We start from the raw sequence: 19,812 nt of genomic DNA, 5'->3' as shown, positions 1-19,812 counted from the left end.
TAGCACCTCAGAGAGGACAAGAGTTTCAGAGTATAAGAAAACTGGGAAAGTAAACTACCAAAGCATGCTGTAATGGCAAAAGTTAACAAATTATGTCAACAATAGATTAGTCACAGAATTTCAAGATAAATGGAAAGTATACAATTTTCATGAAATGAGTGGAGGAGGGAGAAGTGAAATCGACATGAAATTGATTTGACATACGTTATATAATATTTTGATCACTACTGCACAGAGGATTATCGGCTGCCCTCTCCCCTCCTTGGAAGAACTCTATAATTCCCGAAGCCTAAAGAAAGCCCAAAATATTCTGAGAGACCCGTCTCATCCAGCACAGTCTCTTTTTGAACTGTTACCATCCGGCAGACGATACAGGTCTATCAAAGCTAGGACCAAGAGGCTTAGAGACAGCTTCTACTCTAGAGCTGTGGCTATGCTGAACTGCGGCTTCGTGTTGATATGTTTGGGGCTGTGTAGGGATGGGTGGAGGAAGGGGAAAGTGAGGATGGGGTATGAGTCTGAAATTGTGTGCATCGAGGAATGCTGCTGTAAATCTCGTTGTGCGTGCACAATGACAATAAAATGCTTATGCTTATGTTTAACAGAGAAAAATATTTGAATGAATAACATATAGTTAACTACATATCTGGAAAGGATTGCTGAATGTATGCTTACGTTTATTATTATCGTATGTTACAACTGTCGGTTGTAGGTACTATACTTTTACTGCAATTTCAACTTGTGTAAATTATTTTGAGCCTCACTGAGAAAAGTGGCCTATAAATAACAATAGTTTCATTTTCATTCATACTTTTAGCTTTTCGTAAGCCATCTTGGGAAATTTTAAAACAGTCTTTCTACAAGAAGCTGAATGGTATTTGAAAACAATAGTTCTAATAAGGCTTTTTAAAAATGTGATCCACCTATTACCATTCATGAGTAGGGGTTGTTTAAACCAAAATACAGTCATACGTTTTCAAAAACTAATGTCAAAATACTTTTTTAAAAACTAATATCAAAATTGACCAGTGTATTCATAATTGTTTCGTATGAAAAGGCAAGGGCCGTGTACAAATATAATATATGAATAAAACATGAGTAAAACTGCAGAAAATTGAGCGGGCTTTTAAAAATGCATACATACAGAGGTGGGATCCAGCAGGTTCTCACAGGTTCCCGAGAGTAGGTTACTAATTATTTGTGTATGCCGAGAGGGGGTTACTACCCTGTTTCCCCAAATATAAGACATCCCCTGAAAATAAGACGTAGTAGAGGTTTTGCTGAAGTGCAAAATATAAGGCATCCCCCGAAAGTAAGACGTAGCAAAGTTTTTGTTTGGAACCATGCATGACAAACAGAACACAGAAAAATAAGACATCCCCTGAAAATAAGACATAGTGCATCTTTGGGAGCAAAAATTAATATAAGACACTGTCTTATTTTCGGGGAAACACGGTAATTGGTGATTTTGCCACGTGATTTTTGCCTTAGTTACACCCTCCTCTCAGCAGTAGCGCGCAGAACTTGAAGCAGTCGAGCAGAAGGTGCACTGGCATGCGTGGCAGCCTGCGCCTGCGTGCATTCGTTTCCCGCCCAAGGACCGGCGCAGCGGCTGCATCCTTGCCACAGCCCCGCCCAGGAATGCCCCGCCCCCGGAATGCCCTGGCCACGCCCCCGTCGTGCCCCACCTTGCCCCACTGGCACTACGCCACAGTTTGAATCCCACCACCAGGGGAACCTGTTACTAACATTTTTGGATCCCACCACTGCATACATACATATACACACACACATATATACATACACACACACACACATACATATGTATGTGTACGTGTGTGTATATAGATTCAGGCAGGCAATTTTATGTCACACGAAAGAATGCTGGAAACCCTGGACGGTTTTTGACATTTGTTTTTGACAGATGCCCCATATAACCCGCTTTTCGGTTGCTGAAGCGATCTGAACAGTACGAAATCTCGGCCCTTCCCTCGACGACATAAGGACCAAAACAAAGCAGAACCCCCCCCCCCCCGCCTTTAGTCCTTATGGCAGGGGGGGGGGGCAGCCATTCTCTCCACAGGCTGAAAAAAAAAGGCGGGAAGTGGAAAAAAAAAATCTGAGGAGAATTAACGGCCACCTGGGAGGAGGCGGGGCTTTCGAGTCCGCGCGCCGCTGTTACCACGGCGACGGTAATCTCGCGAGATGCCGGAGCCGGCCGGTCTCTTTCGCTCTCAAGCAAGCAAGCGCGAGAGGTGAGGAAATATCCAATGGGCGGACCGTACGCCGTCACGTGACGGGGAGCGCGACCCCTGTTTGCAGCGAGGCGGGTCCCGGTCGAGGCCTCCGCTCTCTCTCAAGGGCGCGCGGAAACTAGTCGGCGTTTTGCCTTTTCTTCCTTCTCAGGTCCGCCAGACCCGCAGGAGAGAGTGAAGCGGCCTTTGTGGAGAAGGGGCTGTGACCAGGGTAGGCTTTGACCGGGGGTGGGGCGGAGCCAGGGGTTTGCCCCGTCCCCAGGTAAGATGACCACGCCCACACCTGTACCTCGTGCTCCTTCCTGGTCTTGGGAGCTTCTCTACTATTGGGAGTACAGTCGCTAGTGCCCATAAAGTGGCTGTTTTGGGGTTGCCAACCTTTAATCTTAGTTTCTTTTTATTTGATGTCTACCTCAAGGAAAGGCCTTGCTCAAGGTGGCTTGCAAACCCATTTAAATCAATACAAGCATGATTAATATAGTACAATAAACAATTAAAATGGTTGGAATTACTCAGTAAACGGTTACAATATAACTGTACAAAGATTTAACCCATCATCATACTCCGTTCTGTTCCCAAAGGGGGACATATTCTAGTATTTCTAATTTCATCAGTTACAGTTCACCCACTCTTTGGAGTCAGTTTGCTTAAAAAAAGGGGAGGGGAGGGCAAGAGGGAAGGAGAGAACCTAAAGTAGGGGAGGGTAAGGACTGGAATAAGGGAAGTGAAAGCACACAGGGCGAAGGGAAGGGAAAAGGGAGACAGAAATGGGAAGAACACAACCAAAAGTGTATTTGCTATATTAGTTGGGTTGTGTTAGATTGACACATGTTTCTACAGTCAATTATTAGTCAAGGTAAGTTTTATTCATATAATAAAGTTTTCCATAGTAAACTTTTATTTACAGGAGGCACAGTAGCATGAAGAAGAAATTATTGGTTAGATGGCAGTTTTGAAAGTTTAGGCTAGGTATGTGTGATACAGAGTGGTGGAAGATTTTTTTCCATACACTTGTGTAAGTTCTTATTTCCAGCATGATATGATTTTGTAGGTAGATCAGGCTTCATACTTGGACCACTAATAGGCATGGTAACAGAAGTCTCTATAACAGTGATGGCAAACCTTTTCGAGACCGAGTGCCCAAATTGCAACCCAAACCCCACTTATTTATCGCAAAGTGCCAACATGGCAATTTAACCTGAATACTGAAGTTTTCGCTGAGAAAAAATGGTTGGCTCTGAGGCGTGCGTTACTCGGGAGTAAGCTTGGTGGTAGTCGATGGCTTTGCTTTGAAGGAACCATGCAACTCTTCCAATGGGTGAATCATGACTCTAGGAGGGTTTACTCAGAAGCAAGCCCCATTGCCAGCAACCGAGCTTACTTCCAGGTAAACGATCGTGCTTTAGTTCTTTGCATGGAAATCAGTGGGGTTTAACAGCGCTTAACAGGGTTACCTACACTACTTCCCCAAAACTGGGTCTTAGGTTTAATGCTAATAATCGAGCCCAGTGGCCCAGGCCAGCCTAGATGTGTTGGGGGGGAGGGGGAGACACTCTGTTTGCGTGTGCCCACAGAGAGGGCTCTGAGTTCCACCTCTGGCACCCGTGCCATAGGTTTGCCATCACTGCTCTATAAGGTCCGCTGTCTTCATTTTACTCATAGATAAACTTTTCTTCAGCAAGTCGAGTTTCTCTATAACTCTTGATGCTGTTCAGGAAGAGTCTGGAAGGATTCTTTTAAGACTTTTCTCCAGGACTTCATTTTCTAATAAGTCAGAGTTGGAGCTAGAGTTATTGAGCTGTACATCCGGGTAGTTGTGACATTCTGAGTATCTTTATTAGAACTTTCCTTGCTCCTGACAGCATTTTTCAGGTTGTGCTGGACTGGGCATTTTAACTGTGGAAATAGTGGCAGTACAGATACATTTCTAAAAACCTGCTTTGGAAAAATTCCTCTGGATGCCAGAAATGCTCTAGAGCAGTGATGGCGAACCTTTTCGAGACCGAGTGCCCAAATTGCAACCCTAACCCCACTTATTTATCGCAAAGTGCCAACCCAGCAATTTAACCTGAATGCTGAGGTTTTAGTTTAGAAAAAACTGGTTAGCTCCCTCTGCCCCACCCGCTCAAGCAGGGGCCAGCCTGCTCTAGCCTCCAGCAAGTCCCGCATGCACTGCTCTGTGCCTCTCTAGCACCTCTGCCTCCTCTGCGCCCCCACCGCCTCGGGCAGCAGCCACCCGGAGCAGAGGCACCAGGCCCACCAGCTGAGTCCTCCCTACTCACTGTGGTGCACACACATCGTGCTCAGTGGCCCAGGCCAGCCTAGATGTGTGTTTGTTGTGGGGTGTTTTTCCACCCCCACATGACGAACTCTGTGTGTGTGCCCACAGAGAGGGCTCCGAGTGCCACCTCTGGCACCCGTGCCACAGGTTCGCCATCACTGCTCTAGAGACAAATAAAAGCAGAGGTATACATGCTGAATTGCATCTGGCTTATACCATTCAAGGTTTCTACTGAGAGCAGGTCAATTTGTTTCGCTTCTCCCTTTAACAGCATTCTAAAGTGTCTTTTAACAAGCTGCATGGAATTCCAGGCAGGATATTTCTCTGTATAGTTACAAACTGTTAAACAAACTTTGTTTGGAGGAAATACCAGTTTGGAAGAAATACCTCCTGTCTTATAAGGCTGGTGAGGGTCCTTGTTTGGTTTTACGAGCTTCAAGCTATTGGTTGGTGCTGAGGACACGCTATTAGTAGTTGGAGGTTGTCTGGAGCATTGTTTAGAATGTGTCTGTTCCTGGTTCCTCTCCCGAGCAATTTGCATTTGTCTGGTATGAAGTCCATTTTTGTATTGAGTGACATTGTTCATTGTATATAAATTCAACAGTGATTGCTGTTAGTTGAAGTATGGTAAGCCAACTTTTTGGTTCCACAGCTATTCCTGTCAGTATTTAAAGTCTGCACAATGTTGTTTCATGAGCTGTTTTATTTGCTACATGACAGTCAGGGCTGTTCTACAGTGGAGAATGCACTAACTCGGAGTGTGGTGGAGTATCCTTCTTCGGAGGTTTTTAAAGAGAGGCTGGATGGCCATCTGTCAGGAGTGCTTTGATTGAGTGTTCCTGCATTGCAGGGGGTTGGACTTGATGGCCTTTGGGGTCTCTTCCAATTCTATGATTCTATGGAACAGGAGCACCTCCCAGAATCTTCCATCATGGTGTCTGGGCCTGCAACCTCTCCTGGCAACCACTACCATGGTAGCCAGGCTTGGAGAGGTAGTCACTGGTATTCCTTGGAGGTTTCTCATTCAAATAATAGCCAGGGTCAGAGCTGAGAGTGTTTGTCTGGCCCAAGGTCACCCAGCAAGTTTCTGTTACAGAGTAGGAATTCAAACCTGGTTTTCCCAGATCCTAGTTTGACACCTTAGCCCAGAGGTGTCCCAACTCTGGCGCCACAGATGTTAATGGAATACAATTCCCATCAGCCCCTGCTGGCATGACCAATTGAGATTTGTCTGATGGGAATTGTAGTCCATGAACATCAGGGAATTGTAGTCCATGAACATCTGAAGTACCAGAGTTGGACACCCCTGCAGCTATTAATGGTAAGACGTTTTGGAAGTCATCAGTTCACTGGGTCGACATAAGTTGAAAGTGACTTGACGGCACATAATACACGAGGGCTCAATCAAAATGTGAAGCTCTGTGTCCAGAGGCTAAATGGGTCATTTTTGGTGTATGGACTATGAGCTATTATATCTTAATAAAGTTACAAATATGGCCTTGATCCTCTTGGTATGTATGAAAAAAGTGTTGGAATCACCTCTGCATCCGGGGATAGGGTGGGATAGAAAATCAACTAAAATGAAAGAGATTGATGTTTGTTAAAAACTGTTATGACACCAGTGTGCATATATATAGAATATAAGAACACAGCCCCTGCAAAATTTGTAATTGTGAAATACAGTGGGTGGTGATGTTAACAGTCGGTGAAGTTGGGAAGTATCAGAGGATAGTTCTGTTGGAATGCAGTAGAACAGCTAGATATGAGTCCAGTAGCTTGTTAAAGACCAATATGATTTTCAGTGCACACGCTTTTGAGAGCCAAAATTCTCATTGTCAGGTATTGGACATAGGATGCGTTGACTCTTGAAAGGTTCTGTTTTGGACTCCGAGGAGGTACAGTATGGAAGGTGCATGGAAAGATGTGAAAGTTGAAAGGATGCCAGTTTTTTAATTCCCCTTTTGTATGATGGTCATAATCCATTTCAAAGAGAAGAAGAGATTGGATTTATACCCTGCCTTTCGGTCCTGTAAGGAGACTCAGAGGGGCTTACAAACTCCTTCCCTTCCACTCCCCACAACAGACACCTTGAGAGGCACGTGGGGCTGAGAGAGTTCAGAGAGAACAGTGACTGGCCCAAGATCACCCATCTGGCTTCATGTGTAGGAGCAGGGAAACAAATCTAGTTCACTAGGTAAGGATTCGCCATTCATGTGGAGTAGTGGGGAATCAAACCTGGCTCTCCAGGTTAGAGTCCACTGCTGTTAACTTCTGCACCATGCTGGCTCTTTTGTCACAGTAGCAGCTGGATCTTTTATTCAGAAAAAACAAACACATTTCTTGGAACTTTCCTCCACAAGATGTAGATCATTTCATTTCTGGTTTGCTGAGAGTCTGGGATAATTAATCAGTGGTTAGATTAATTACTGGCATGCCAAGCACCATTCTTTAGTTTTCAGGTTTTCTAGTGGAGACTCCCAGAATGCAGCAAAGTTTTGTCTAAATATGATGATGGGTGTGAGGGTAACACATTTGGACTGAAGCTATCTGGCCACTATAAAGCAGCTTGAAAAAGATAATTCATTGCAGTTTAATGATACGGGGCAGGAGAGCTGCATAAATTTTGATGGTATGGGGACATTGCACTGTATAGAGTTGTGTGGGTTTCTCTTCTGTGAGAGGGATAGAGATTTGTTTTCAAAGTGAGATTTGGAATAAGTTTAGAGGGTCCACTACTTGTGTCGATTTTCGGCAAAGAGGTCTGTTTTGATTAAGTATGTTGTTGGTTCTAGGTGCTGTTATCCTGCCACGTCAGATGAAATATGCCCCAAATAAAATTAAATGGCATTACTGTGGACTTCCCGTTTCAACCCTACCTATGCCAGGAAGCGTACATGTCCAAAGTGCTGGAATGCCTACAAAAGGTAAGTATTCTGGGGAAAATTCTGGTTCCCAATTCTGGACTTTAAATTTAGAAAGTGTTTGGAAAATGAAGACTCCACATCTAAATTGTCTGAAATGTGACTGTTGGGAAGGAAATGAATAACTTTAGTTGGACTTTCAAGAACAGCTCACAGACCAACTGAAAGACATGCTGAAAGTGTACTGAATGATGAATTCAGTGATACCTATCTATCACCTTGAGATTGTTGATCAAGGAATTTATTTATAATATGTTTATATGTGTGTTCCAAGTGAATGTTAATCTATATACCATTTCAGAATGACTTTCCAGAATGAGTTTTCATTTAGATGTTTAATTCTGTTCTTTGCTGCAGAAAATGTGATATACGCTTGGTAATAATTGTCTCTGGGGGAGCAGAGGGAGTTTCCTAAATGCAGTTGTTGTCCATTTAATTTTGCTAGTTTTTTTAATTGGGCACACTTTTCTTCAGTTATTTGTATTTGTAAATTAACCTCCTGCCCCAAGAAGCTTCTGCTTGCATTTTTAATGTTGTATTGTGTATGCTTAAGTAGACATCTTTCTACTTTATATTTATATCCCACCTTTCTTTTTGATGTGGACCCAAAGCAGCTTACCTGAGCATTCTTCCCTGTTCCATTTTATCCCCATAACAACCCTTTGGGATAGGCTTGGCTAAGAGAGAGTAACTTAGTCAAGGTTATTTAGTGGGCATCCATATCAGAGCAATTAAGGCCAGTAGGTAGAATTGCAACAACTATAACTTCTATATATATATAAATATATTGTAGCTGGAAAGCGGGCATGAACTTTTCATCAGTTGAAATTGGGTCGTCGTCGTCCCCCTCCCCCCGGCCGTGGTAGCCTTTATTAGGGATAAATTGTTTACAATATGACCAGAAACCGTTAATCAGGGATGGCAACAGATTGACAAAAATGAAACAAATTATCAAAAGGAAATAAAAGTTAAATCTTCTATAAAATATATATTTTAAAAATGGATTAAAGAAATTAATTTTCAATGTTTAAAATATTAATATGTGTTGAAAGGCCCATGGTTAAATATCTTTTGAAAACTGTACAGATATTGAAATTGGGCCAGTTACGTTCCCTGACTTGAATTTCGCAGATATTTTTGTACTTGTTCAGAACAGATTCATTTTTGCACACATGGAAACACGCTTCACACTTCCTGAAAAGAGGCTCTTTTGCAAAACTCGCCTCCTGCAAGCGTCTGAAATATTCACATTAGATCCATTGGTAGAGAGGAAAACAGGGGGGAAAAGCAAATAAAGTGGTCCTTCTGTTCATACAATCTGTTCTTGAACTTTAAGGATTGATACCAGGCATTTTATTATCTACTTGGCTTCCCAGTAAGGAAACCTCCATGGATCCTTGTGTTTGATGTCTGTTTTGGAAATCTCTAGTGTTACTGGTATCCTGTACAGGAGGTCTGAACATCTGTTGTGCTTGCTGCTGCTGCTCTGATAATAGCTGCTAGTGTGGGCCTCATGGGTACTGCAGTATGCATAATTGTGCTAAGAGCCATTGTGGTGTAGTGGTAAGCAGGGGCAGAGGGGGAAGAAGAGGAGGAGGAGGAGGAGTTTGGATTTATATCCCCCCTTTCTCTCCTGCAGGAGGCTCAAAGAGGCTTACAATCTCCTTGCCCTTCCCCCCTGTGAGGTAGGTGGGGCTGAGAGAGCTCCGAGAAGCTGTGACTAGCCCAAGGTCACCCAGCTGGCATGTGTGGGAGTGCACAGGCTAATCTGAATTCCCCAGACCAGCCTCCACAGCTCAGGCGGCAGAGCTGGGAATCAAACCCGGTACCTCCAGATTAGATGCACGAGCTCTTAACCTCCTACGCCACTGCTGCCTGTGTGTTGCGGCCGCCCCTGCGACCCCGCCCACCCCACTTACCTTTTTCTGCTGGCTGAAAACAGGCCAGGCGAGTGGGGCGGGGCCAGGCTTGGGGAGGTGGGGGAATGGGGCGGGGGTGATTTTCTACCCCCACCGGCATGCGTCTGGTGCACAGTGCACCCCCTGTCCCTTATTAGTTACGCCTCTGGTGGTCAGAGCTTGCTAGGATTGGGAAGACCCTGGTTCGAATCCCTGTTCTGCCATGGAATCTTGCTGGGTGACCTTGGGCCCAATCACGCACCCTCAACATTGCCTTCCTCACAGGGTTGTTGTGGGGTAAAATGGAGAAGAGTGTCGGTAGGCTGCTTTGGGTCCCCACTGGGGAAGGAAATAGGATATAAATGAGGTTTAAAAATTGTTGTTGGTGTAATCCCAGTTGATGAAATCTCAGTTTGGATCTGCTGTGTTTGCCACTGACTGAGTGACACTGACTGATTATGGAAGCTTACATGCAGTATATTGAGACAAGAAGAATTCTGACGTGTGTGCCCTAAAACTGTATTGAATATACTCAGTCAAATTTTAATTTTTGGGGTGCATCTAGGAAGAAGAAGAAGAGTTTGGATTTATATTTCCCCTTTCTCTCCTGCAGGAGACTCAAAGGGGCTTACAATCTCCTTGCTCTTCCCCCCTCACAACAAACACCCTGTGAGGTAGGTGGGGCTGAGAGAACTCCGAGAAGCTGTGACTAGCCCAAGGTCACCCAGCTGGTGTGTGTGGGAGTGTACAGGCTAATCTGAATTCCCCAGATAAGCCTCCACAGCTCAGGCGGCAGAGCTGGGAATCAAACCCGGTTCCTCCAGATTAGATACACGAGCTCTTAAACTCCTACGCCACTGCTGCAAAACTCACAATATGTGATGTGAAGAGAGGGTTACAAGCAAGTGGTATGACTGGAAGCTGATGGAAGGGGGAAATGGAGACAGGGGAAGTATCTTTGGCCTGGAAAAAGAGAGAAACCATGGGTGTAGGACCTGTGGGAGGAGGAGCCATGTGCCAAGAGAACATTTATAGGGGGCAGTGAAGCAGAGTGAGCAGAAGGGAAGGAAATGGGTTAGTGAGGTAGCTGACTGAGAGATTAGACTTGTGGAGGAGTCACAGTTGAGGGAGTGTGTATGTGCGTGGTGGGGGGGAGAAGAACTGAAGCTGAGGCTGTGTGTCTTGTGGTCCTTGATCATATACTTTGGTGTATGCCTCATACCTATGGTTGCCAACGAATCTGGAGAAAAATGTTCTGTCCTTTTAATAGAGGCCTGGGCTTATGTTATGTGCCATCAAGTTGTCCTGACTTCTGGCAACCAGACAAATTAATGGCCTCCGAAACAGCCTATCATCGCTGAGGTCTTGCAAACTGGAGGCAGTGGTATCCTTTCCTCAGCCATCCATCTCAGAGCAGCAGTGGCGTAGGAGGTTAAGAGCTCGTGTATCTAATCTGGAGGAACCGGGTTTGATTCCCAGCTGCTGCCTGAGCTGTGGAGGCTTATCTGGGGAATTCAGATTATCCTGGGCACTCCCACACATGTCAGCTGGGTTACCTTGGGCTAGTCACAGCTTCTCGGAGCTCTCTCAGCCCCACCTACCTCACAGGGTGTTTGTTGTGAGGGGTGAAGGGCAAGGAGATTGTCAGCCCCTTTGAGTCTCCTGCAGGAGAGAAAGGGGGGATATAAATCCAAACTCCTCCTCCTCCTCCTCCTCCTCCTCTTCTTCTTCTTCTTCTTCATGTTAGGCCTTCCTCCTTTCCTAGCTCTTCAGCTTTTCTTAGCATTATTACAGCTGAAGATTTCATGGTATGAAGATAAATAGCTTCACCTGGTGTATAACATCCCAACAAACCTCTGTGAAAGCTCAGGATATTTTTTCTCTAGGGAGCTGGCAACCCTACCATAATATTTGGCCTTTCCCTCCACCCTGTATTATTATACTGTTGCCCTCATCCAATGCTTTACAATATCTGTTAGCCTATGCTTCCCTCAACCCACAACTCTTTCTCTAGCTGGAAAGGCATCTGCTGGGGTTATCAAAAGTATTTTCTTAGTGTGCCAAGCGCAGAGGTGGAAACAGAGTAGTCCATGGGATTCACGTCTTCCTTGACGTGAGCAGCAGCAGCATAGTGGTTAAGAGCAGGTGCACTCAAATCTGGAGAATCGGGTTTGATTCCCTGCTCTGCCACTTGAGCTGTGGAGTCTTATCTGGGGGACTAGATTAGCCTGTGCACTCCAACACACGCCAGCTGGGTGACCTTGGGCTAGTCACAGCTTTTTGGAGCTCTCTCAGCCCCACCTATCTCACAGAATGTTTGTTGTGGATGGGGGGGAGGGAAAGGAGTTTGTAAGCCCCTTTGAGTCTTCTTACAGGAGAGAAAGGGGGATATAAATCCAACTCTTCTTCTTCTTGACCTGGACAATGCATAAGCCAGATAGAGGGCTTATCTGTAGATCTTAATGTCATAGAATCTTAACCAAAATTCTCTGTGTCTATTTCTTCAGTGATTTAATATTCTGTCTGGGGGCCCATTAACATTGAAAATCTCTAACAAATGCTCAGCACAGATTAAACTGTATGCTAAAAGTGAATGAGAACATATTGGTTCGCCAGACCAAATATTACCGGCTGTTTGAAGATGGGATATGTGAATGAGAGGCATTCAGAGTGAAAGCTTTTAGAAAAGATCCAGTGGAAGCATTGGGATCTTTTACTTGCCAGGTTCTCTCCGCTGTAGTCTACGTGCCGATTCATATTGGGGTTCTGGTACAGAGGAACATTGGGAAACTTCTCGCACTAAAGCTTGTATCCTGTCCCTCATCTCTGGGTAAAGAGTTAAGGTGTCATTGGGACAACCAGGAAGCGCATTTGTTTCATTTGACATGGAATTATTTGTCAGGTGACTGGCACTTAAGTGAATTTCCAGTTTATTCTGGCTTATTTTCCTCTTGTCTTCTTTACCATTATTCAAGCAAGTGAATGGAATTTTGGAGAGTCCCACTGGCACAGGGAAGACATTGTGTCTCCTGTGCGCAACTCTGGCTTGGCGAGAGCACTTAAAAGATGCTGTCTCTGCAAAGAAGATCAGTCAGCGACTCAATGGAGCAGAGCTCTTCCCTGACCAACCGATGTCATCTTGGGGTAATGTTGCCACAAATGGTGACGTCCCAGGTAAGTCCTGTTATTTGTGGTTGCACAAACAATCTTATGGTTGGTTGTTGTGGACTTTCTGGGCTGTGTGGCCGTGGTCTGGTAGATCTTGTTCCTAATGTTTTGCCTGCATCTGTGGCTGACATCTTCAGAGATGTATCACAGAGAGAAGTGTGTTACACACTGTGTCCAGTGAGAAGGGAAATCTCACTACAACCATAAGTAGTCTCATGGTTGCTTGGAAGCCACAAGAAGGGAGGCACCAAGGGTTCTCAAAATGGGGTGCCTAACCTCTGTAGGTGAACTAGGATAGGAAGCTGGGAGGGGCAGACTGCAGGATACTACAATTTCTTATCCTTGTCCAGCGTGGTGTAGTGGTTAAGAGCAGTGGACTCTAATCTGGAAAACTGGGTTTGATTCCCCACTCCACTACATCAGCAGCAGACTCTAATCTGGTGAAATAGGTTTGTTTCCCCCCTCCAACACATAAAGCTTACTGGTGACCTTGGGCGAGTCACAGCTCTCGCCGAACTCTCTCAGCCCCACTTACCTCCCAAGGTATCTATTGTAGAGAGAGGAAATGAAGGTGATTTGTAAGCTGCTCTGAGATTCCTTAAATGTTGAGGAAAGTGGGATATAAAAACCAACTCTACTTCTTCAGTCACCCTATACCAGTATACTGGCTGTGAAAATCCAGAAAGCGTCGAAAACAAGGAACATGTAAACCTGTGAATAAGTTGCTGGGTATCTTGATGGATTCTTTTTCCTGGGAAGACCGGGTATCAGATGAGGAAAACATGGGACCCCCTCTGGCATGTGTTTTGCTCTTCTGGGAATCCCTAGTTGCTAATTAAATGGCATTAGCCAGGACACTCCGTCCGTCCGTCTGTCCGTCTGCTGTCTTCTCCTCCCTCCCTCCCTCCCTCCCTCCCTCCCTTCCCATAGTGTGAGTTTGTTTGTATGTTTGTTGCCCCCTTCCTTCCTTCCTTCCTTCCTTCCTTCCTTCCTTCCTTCCTTCCTTCCTTCCTTCCTTCCTTCCTTCCTTCCTTCCTTCCTTCCTTCCTTCCTTCCTTTCTTTCTTCCTTCCTTCCTTCCTTCCTTCCTTCCTTCCTTCCTTCCTTCCTTCCTTCCTTCCTTCCTTCCTTCCTTCCTTCCTTCCTTCCTTCCTTCCTTCCTCTATCTATCTATCTATCTATCTATCTATCTATCTATCTATCTATCTATCTATCTATCTATCTATCTATCTATCTATCTATCTATCTATCATCGTGTCTTTATTTATGCACGCATATGTTTGTCTGCAGGTGCTGCTCAGGGAACCCTCTAGCTTAAAGCAGTACAAATATGCGCTGTTCTTGTTCCCTATAGGTGAACAGTTGGTTTGTAAAATCTCCCACTGCCTCCTCAGGCTGAGTTGTTACCATAGCACCAGAAGGGGAAAAGCAGACTGGTGATATATTTAGCACTACACGAGAACTAATTCTCCCCCCCCCCCCTCTGTTTCTCCACTTGACAGCTTATTACACTGACATACCTAAAATAATTTATGCCTCAAGAACTCATTCTCAGCTTACTCAGGTCATCAGTGAATTAAAGAGCACCGTTTACAGGTACAGAAAATTTAAGATATTGCTGCTCACTGAGCATTTGGAAGAACTCTGGACAAATATGTATCTGACCATTTTCCTTCTAACGGACCCTTTGGTTATTGTGATGTTTTGAAAGTGCCATGTTTAAAATACTTGCCATAATCTAATACACCAACGCAGGAAGCTGCCTTATATTGAACCAGAGCTTTGGTCTATCAAGGTTAGCATTCTATTGTCGAAGGCTTTCACGGCCGGAATCACTGGGGTGCTGTGTGGTTTCTGGGCTGTATGGCCGTGTTCTCGCAGCATTCTCTCCTGACGTTTCGCCTGCATCTGTGGCTGGCATCTTCAGAGGATCTGATGGTAGGAAAGCAAGTGGAGTATATATACCTGTTGGTATACATACCATCTACAGATGCAGGCGAAACATCAGGAGAAAATACTGCTAGAACATGGCCATACAGCCTGGAAACCACACAGCGCCCCAAGATCAGCATTGTCTAAACTGATTACCAGCCACTCTCCAGGGTCTTAGATAGAGGTCTTTCAAACTCCTCTACCTGGAGGTGTCAGGATTTGAATCTGGGACCTTCTGCTTGTCAAGCAGATACTTGTCTATTGAGCCACGCCCCTCCTCCCCACTAATGTAATGCTCCGGTATTCTGTTTTTGTTTTTGTGTGTTTTTAAAATGTCTGTTTCCCCCTCTGCATTAACAGGCCAAAGGTGTGCGTGTTCGGTTCTAGAGAGCAGCTGTGCATCCACCCTGAAGTTAAAAAACAGGAAAATAACTATTCACAGGTGAGAATATACAAGCAAAATAACACAAATCATGTCTGTCGACTCAATCATGCCAGAGCTTGAGAGTCCATTCGCTGGCCTAAAAAAAAAAATTGCCATTGGCCAGTTGTAATTCGTACGATTGGCGTTTTCTGTGCTGGTCTTGTGTACTGCAGGGTGTGGAGCCAACGGTGTATTTTGTGCCTTTTCTTCCTGGGTTAAACTCAGGCCAGTTACAGGAGAGCACCCGATTCGCCTGCATTGGGGGGGAAAGCCCTTTTTTTTGTGTTTGGGAATTGTGGAGGAAGTTTGCCTGCACTGAAGTGTGTAATTGAACGCAGAAGTTAACTGCAGCCTCTGCTTGAGCTCACTGTTGCGTAGCTGTGCCTGGCAACCCCAGCAGAGGTTCTGTAGAGCTAGTTAGATTTGAATTTCCATTAAATCTACAAGTGGTCATGGCCAGTTTTATTTTATTTTTACTGTCTGTGGGTTTTGTTGCCTTTTTTTTTTTGCTCAGAAAGCATAGTACTGTTTACCATCGTTAAAGTTGCTCCGTAGCATATTTACTTTGGTTCATGCATTACATTTTCTTTATTATAATTACTATTATTTATTTAATTTATACCCCGCTCTCCCTGCCATACCCGGCTCAGAGCAGTTTACACCATAAAATATACGTCACAAAATATACAATACGCAATAATATATACATCCAAATATTAAAAGGTCTACGACCTCTATAAGTGGTCTGTAATTAAATCATGATGGGACTTCTGAATATTTATTTATTTATTTATTTATTTTATAATTACATTTGTATACCGCCCCATCCCCTGAGGGCTCTGGGCGGTGAACAACAAAATAATATTCCAGAAACAATAATAACAATAAATAATCAATATAAATATACATATTTAAAACATGAAACTACAGCATTCCACTTGGCGTCCAGGATTTAAAGGTAAAACTAACAATGTAAAACCCCCTCCCAAAAGAGGGGGCGGTAGATGTAATTACAGCTCCTAAGATGTGAAAAGGGAAAGACAAGGAGGGGGCTCACCCTCAATGGCTGTACTCCCCAAAAGCCAGGCGGAACAATCCTGCGGTCTTTACAGGCCCTTGTGGAACTTCTCCAAGATCCCCGGGCAGGGCCTGGACAGCTGGAGGGGAGAAGAGTGTTCCACCAGGCAGGGAGCCAGGGGCTGCAAAGCCTCCTGGCCCGGGTGGAAGCTGGGGCCAGCCGTGGTCATTGAGGGGCTGGGAACCACCAGCAAATTGGCCTCTGCTGAACGCAGAGGCCGTGTAGGGACATATGGGGTAAGGCGTGTCCCAAGCAGGGTACTCGAGGAGTCCCAGGTCAAAGCGCCTTGGGAAGGTTAACACCCATACCTTGTGGATGATTCAGAATTCCACTGGAAGCCAGGATATTCCCAACCCTATCCTGAAACCCAAAAAACAAAAGATGGGAGGGACAAAGAGGAAGATGGGAGGGACAAAGAGAAGAAGAAGAGTTTGGATTTATATCCCCCTTTTCTCTCCTGCAGGAGACTCAAAGGGGCTTACAATCTCCTTGCCCTTCTCCCCTCACAACAAACACCCTGTGAGGTAGGTGGGGCTGAGAGAGCTCCGAGAAGCTGTGACTAGCCCAAGGTCACCCAGCTGGTGTGTGTGGGAGTGCACAGGCTAATCTGAATTCCCCAGATAAGCCTCCACAGCTCAGGCGGCAGAGCGGGGAATCAAACCCGGTTCCTCCAGATTAGATACACGAGCTCTTATCCTCCTACGCCACTGCTGCTCCTCAAAGAGGAAAATGACGGACCCATAATCCATTGCTGCCCTCAAACTAGCAGGGTCTTACAGGCCCTGTAAAATTGAGACAAGTCCCACGGAGCTCTGGTCTCCTTTGATAGAACGTTCCACCAGGCCAAGGGCCAAAAAATCTGTCGCTTCTTTAAGCTGGCAAGTTATTACCAATGGAGCGCAGCGCTCTCTGGGGAATGCGTTGGGAGAGGGAGATACCCTGGTCCCAGACCATTAAGGTCTTTAAACACCATGGAAGAGTCATGTCTTGTGATTAGGATACTGATCTGATGCAGCCTAAAATGGCATTCGCAGTCTTTCTATACAACAGTCCAATCAATCTACTTAGCACTTGATGTGGCCTCTGAGGCTTAGTGGGGATCTGGCCTCTGTGGTTTAGTGGTTAAGAGCAGGTGCACTCTAATCTGGAGAACTGGGTTTGATTCCCCGCTCTGCCACTTGAGCTGTGGAGGCTTGTCTGGTGAACTAGATTAGCCTGTGCACTCCAACACATGCCAGCTGGGTGACCTTGGGCTAGTCACAGTTCTTCGGAGCTCTCTCAGCCCCACCCACCTCACAGGGTGTTTGTTGTTGGGGGGGGAAGGGAAAGGAGAAAAGCCCCTTTTAGTCTCCTCACAGGAGAGGAAGAGGGGATATAAATCCAACTCTTCTTCTTCCTCCTCCTTCTTAGTGGGGATGAATAGTTCCCTGAGGTTCAGTGTCTGGGGAAAAAATCCTTGATTTGCCCAGATCCCTGTTTACTTGTCACGTTCATTGGATTGGTTTGGTCCTTTCTGCAGTCTTTCAGTTTTTCTCATAAGTAGTTCCCAGCTGATGCCCTGTAGCCAGGGCTGTTTGTTGGTGGTGGTATTCATATAGCGCCATGAATAGTTCTTTTCTGGTGCAGTCACAGATGAGTCCCTGCCCCAGGAACCCTGCAAGTGAAACTCCAGGTGGGGAAGGGCATGAACCAGCGCATTTATTGTTTCAGGATTGTTTTATGAACTGAACCGGGCTGTTCACTTATCTTGCAGATCCGCTTGTGCCGTATGAAAGTAACAACTCACTCGTGTCATTTCTATAACAACGTGGAAGGTAGGGAAAAATGTCCCTGAAAGCATTTCTCAGTTGGTTCTAATGTTGGGCAAGATTTGTACAAGATATCCTGTTACCCACTTTCGGGAAAACTTTCACGTCACAGCGACGTTTTTGGTGGACCCGAACAATTTTCTGCCAGCAAGATTCGTTTGTACAACCTGCCTGCCTCTGTATGTGCTTGTGAGTGCTTTTCTTTCCAGTAGGGCTCAGGTAATTGAGTTCTCGGATTATTGACTGGGAAGATGTCAGCTTTGTCCAGAGGGGAGAGAGAGTAAACGTGCTGAGCACACTCTTCTTTTGACATTCAGTTCATCAATGGTGTCTTATTCGGAGCCTGCTTATTTTCAAGGCCATTTAAGGAGTTTCTGCGTTTAGACAGATCCAGAGCTGCGAGAGAAGCATCTTTGAATCCTTGGTTGAATCCCAAGGTTTTATTTATTTGATGATTTGCACCTCCCCCCCCCTTCACATGCTCTGATCAGCTGCTGCCAAGAGTAAACATCAAGCTGAAGTAATGAAAATACAGGAAGAGATTCAACCAGCGCCAGCAGATTTGGTGATTACAGTGATATAAAATGGATACTCTGTGCAATGGGATGCTTGTTGCAGTTTTCCAAGATTTTCAGCTGCGGTCTGCCTTGCTTTTGAAGGGAGGAATTTTGGAGATGTTTGAACATTTGGAAGCAGGGATGGCATTAGGCACCAAATGTTAATTACTCTGCATTGGTGTAATGGTTAAGAGCAGGTGGACTCTAATCTGGGGAACCGGGTTTGATTCCCCGCTCCTCCACCTGTGTGGCAGAGGCTTATCTGGTGATGTGTTTCTGCACTCCTGCATTCCTGCTGGGTGACCTTGGGCTAGTCACAGTCCTTCAGGATTCTCTCAGCCCCACCTACGTCACAAGGTGTTTGTTGCGGGGGGAAGGGAAAGGAGATTGTAAGCCCCTTTGAGTCTCCTTACAGGAGAGAAAGGTGGGGTATAAATCCAAACTCTTCTTCCTCTTCTTCTGCATGTTTGCCTGTCAGTCCTCTATGGCATCCAGTGTTCTTCTACCAATAGCACCTCCCCACCCCCCGCGAATGCATTGGATGGAAGATCAACTGTTTTGGACAGATCTTATGTGCTGTTTCTATCTTGTGGATGGGCTGTTGCATAGTTTTTACATGCTTGCAACTTTCATTTTTTTAGTATCCGTTTTTCTCATAACATCTCTTTCGTTTTTACTACGCCTTTTCTCTCCACCCCTGTATAACCCTCTAATGCAGTGATGGCGAACCTATGGCACGGGTGCCAGAGGTGGCACTCAGAGCCCTCTCTGTGGGCACTCTGAGGGTGGAAAATCATCCCCCCCCCCCCCACACACACATCTAGGCTGGTCTGGGCATGATTTTTTACCTGGGAGTAAGCTCGGTTGCTAGCAATGGGGCTTGCTTCTGAGTAAACCCTCCTAGGATTGTGATTTAATCATTTAAAGCGTTGCATGGTTGCTTCACTAAGCTTACTCCTGAGTAACGTGCGCCTTGGAGCCAACCGGTTTTTCCTAAACGGAAACCTCAGTATTCAAGTTAAATTGCCGTCTTGGCACTGTGCGATAAATAAGTGGGTTTTGGGTTGCAATTTGGGCACTCGGTCTCGAAAAGGTTCGCCATCCCTTCTCTAATGTCTATGCCTGGGTCCTGCCATGTTTCTAGCTAACGCAAGGTTTCTGCTCAGAGTTCCTGGGAAAGTTTGCTCTTGTTGGGTACTGTTATCTCTTTGCAGCTGCAGGGAGATGGAGTGAACCCATTAGGTTCTCACCCTCCCCTCTTGCTTGTTATCACTGCCTGTGGAACGTGTGTGTGTGTGCCTCCTTGCCTTCTGAGAAAGAAAGTGGGGTGGTGCCTTGTCTTTTGCATGTTGCCTTGTATTCAGTTCAGGCAATATAGTCATCAGGTTTCCTATGCTTGTCATCAGTACGTTTAATTAATTTTCTGTCAGGGCTGTTTGACAGTGGAATTCATACCTTGGAATTCATACCTCCTCCTTTGGAGGTTTTTAA

At 45.3% G+C, this 19,812-nt stretch overlaps 1 protein-coding gene across 1 annotated transcript in view; it reads left to right on the top strand.

Annotated features, from left to right (window-relative positions):
- The first annotated feature begins 2,299 nt into the window (after nt 1-2,299).
- RTEL1 (regulator of telomere elongation helicase 1) overlaps nt 2,300-19,812 on the top strand; it is a 150,158-nt gene continuing 132,645 nt past the window's right edge. Inside the window, exons 1-6 of the mRNA XM_048497934.1 lie at nt 2,300-2,466; nt 7,329-7,460; nt 12,331-12,529; nt 14,025-14,118; nt 14,815-14,896; nt 17,710-17,770. Coding sequence (XP_048353891.1) covers nt 7,359-7,460; nt 12,331-12,529; nt 14,025-14,118; nt 14,815-14,896; nt 17,710-17,770 — 538 coding nt within the window. The 5' untranslated portion in view covers nt 2,300-2,466; nt 7,329-7,358. The remainder of the gene's footprint in view (nt 2,467-7,328; nt 7,461-12,330; nt 12,530-14,024; nt 14,119-14,814; nt 14,897-17,709; nt 17,771-19,812) is intronic.

This window comes from Sphaerodactylus townsendi, linkage group LG05, assembly GCF_021028975.2.
Source record: "Sphaerodactylus townsendi isolate TG3544 linkage group LG05, MPM_Stown_v2.3, whole genome shotgun sequence".
Lineage (NCBI taxonomy): Eukaryota > Metazoa > Chordata > Lepidosauria > Squamata > Sphaerodactylidae > Sphaerodactylus > Sphaerodactylus townsendi.
Note: the sequence above shows the minus strand (reverse complement) of the source record. Positions and strands in the feature narration are given on the sequence as shown.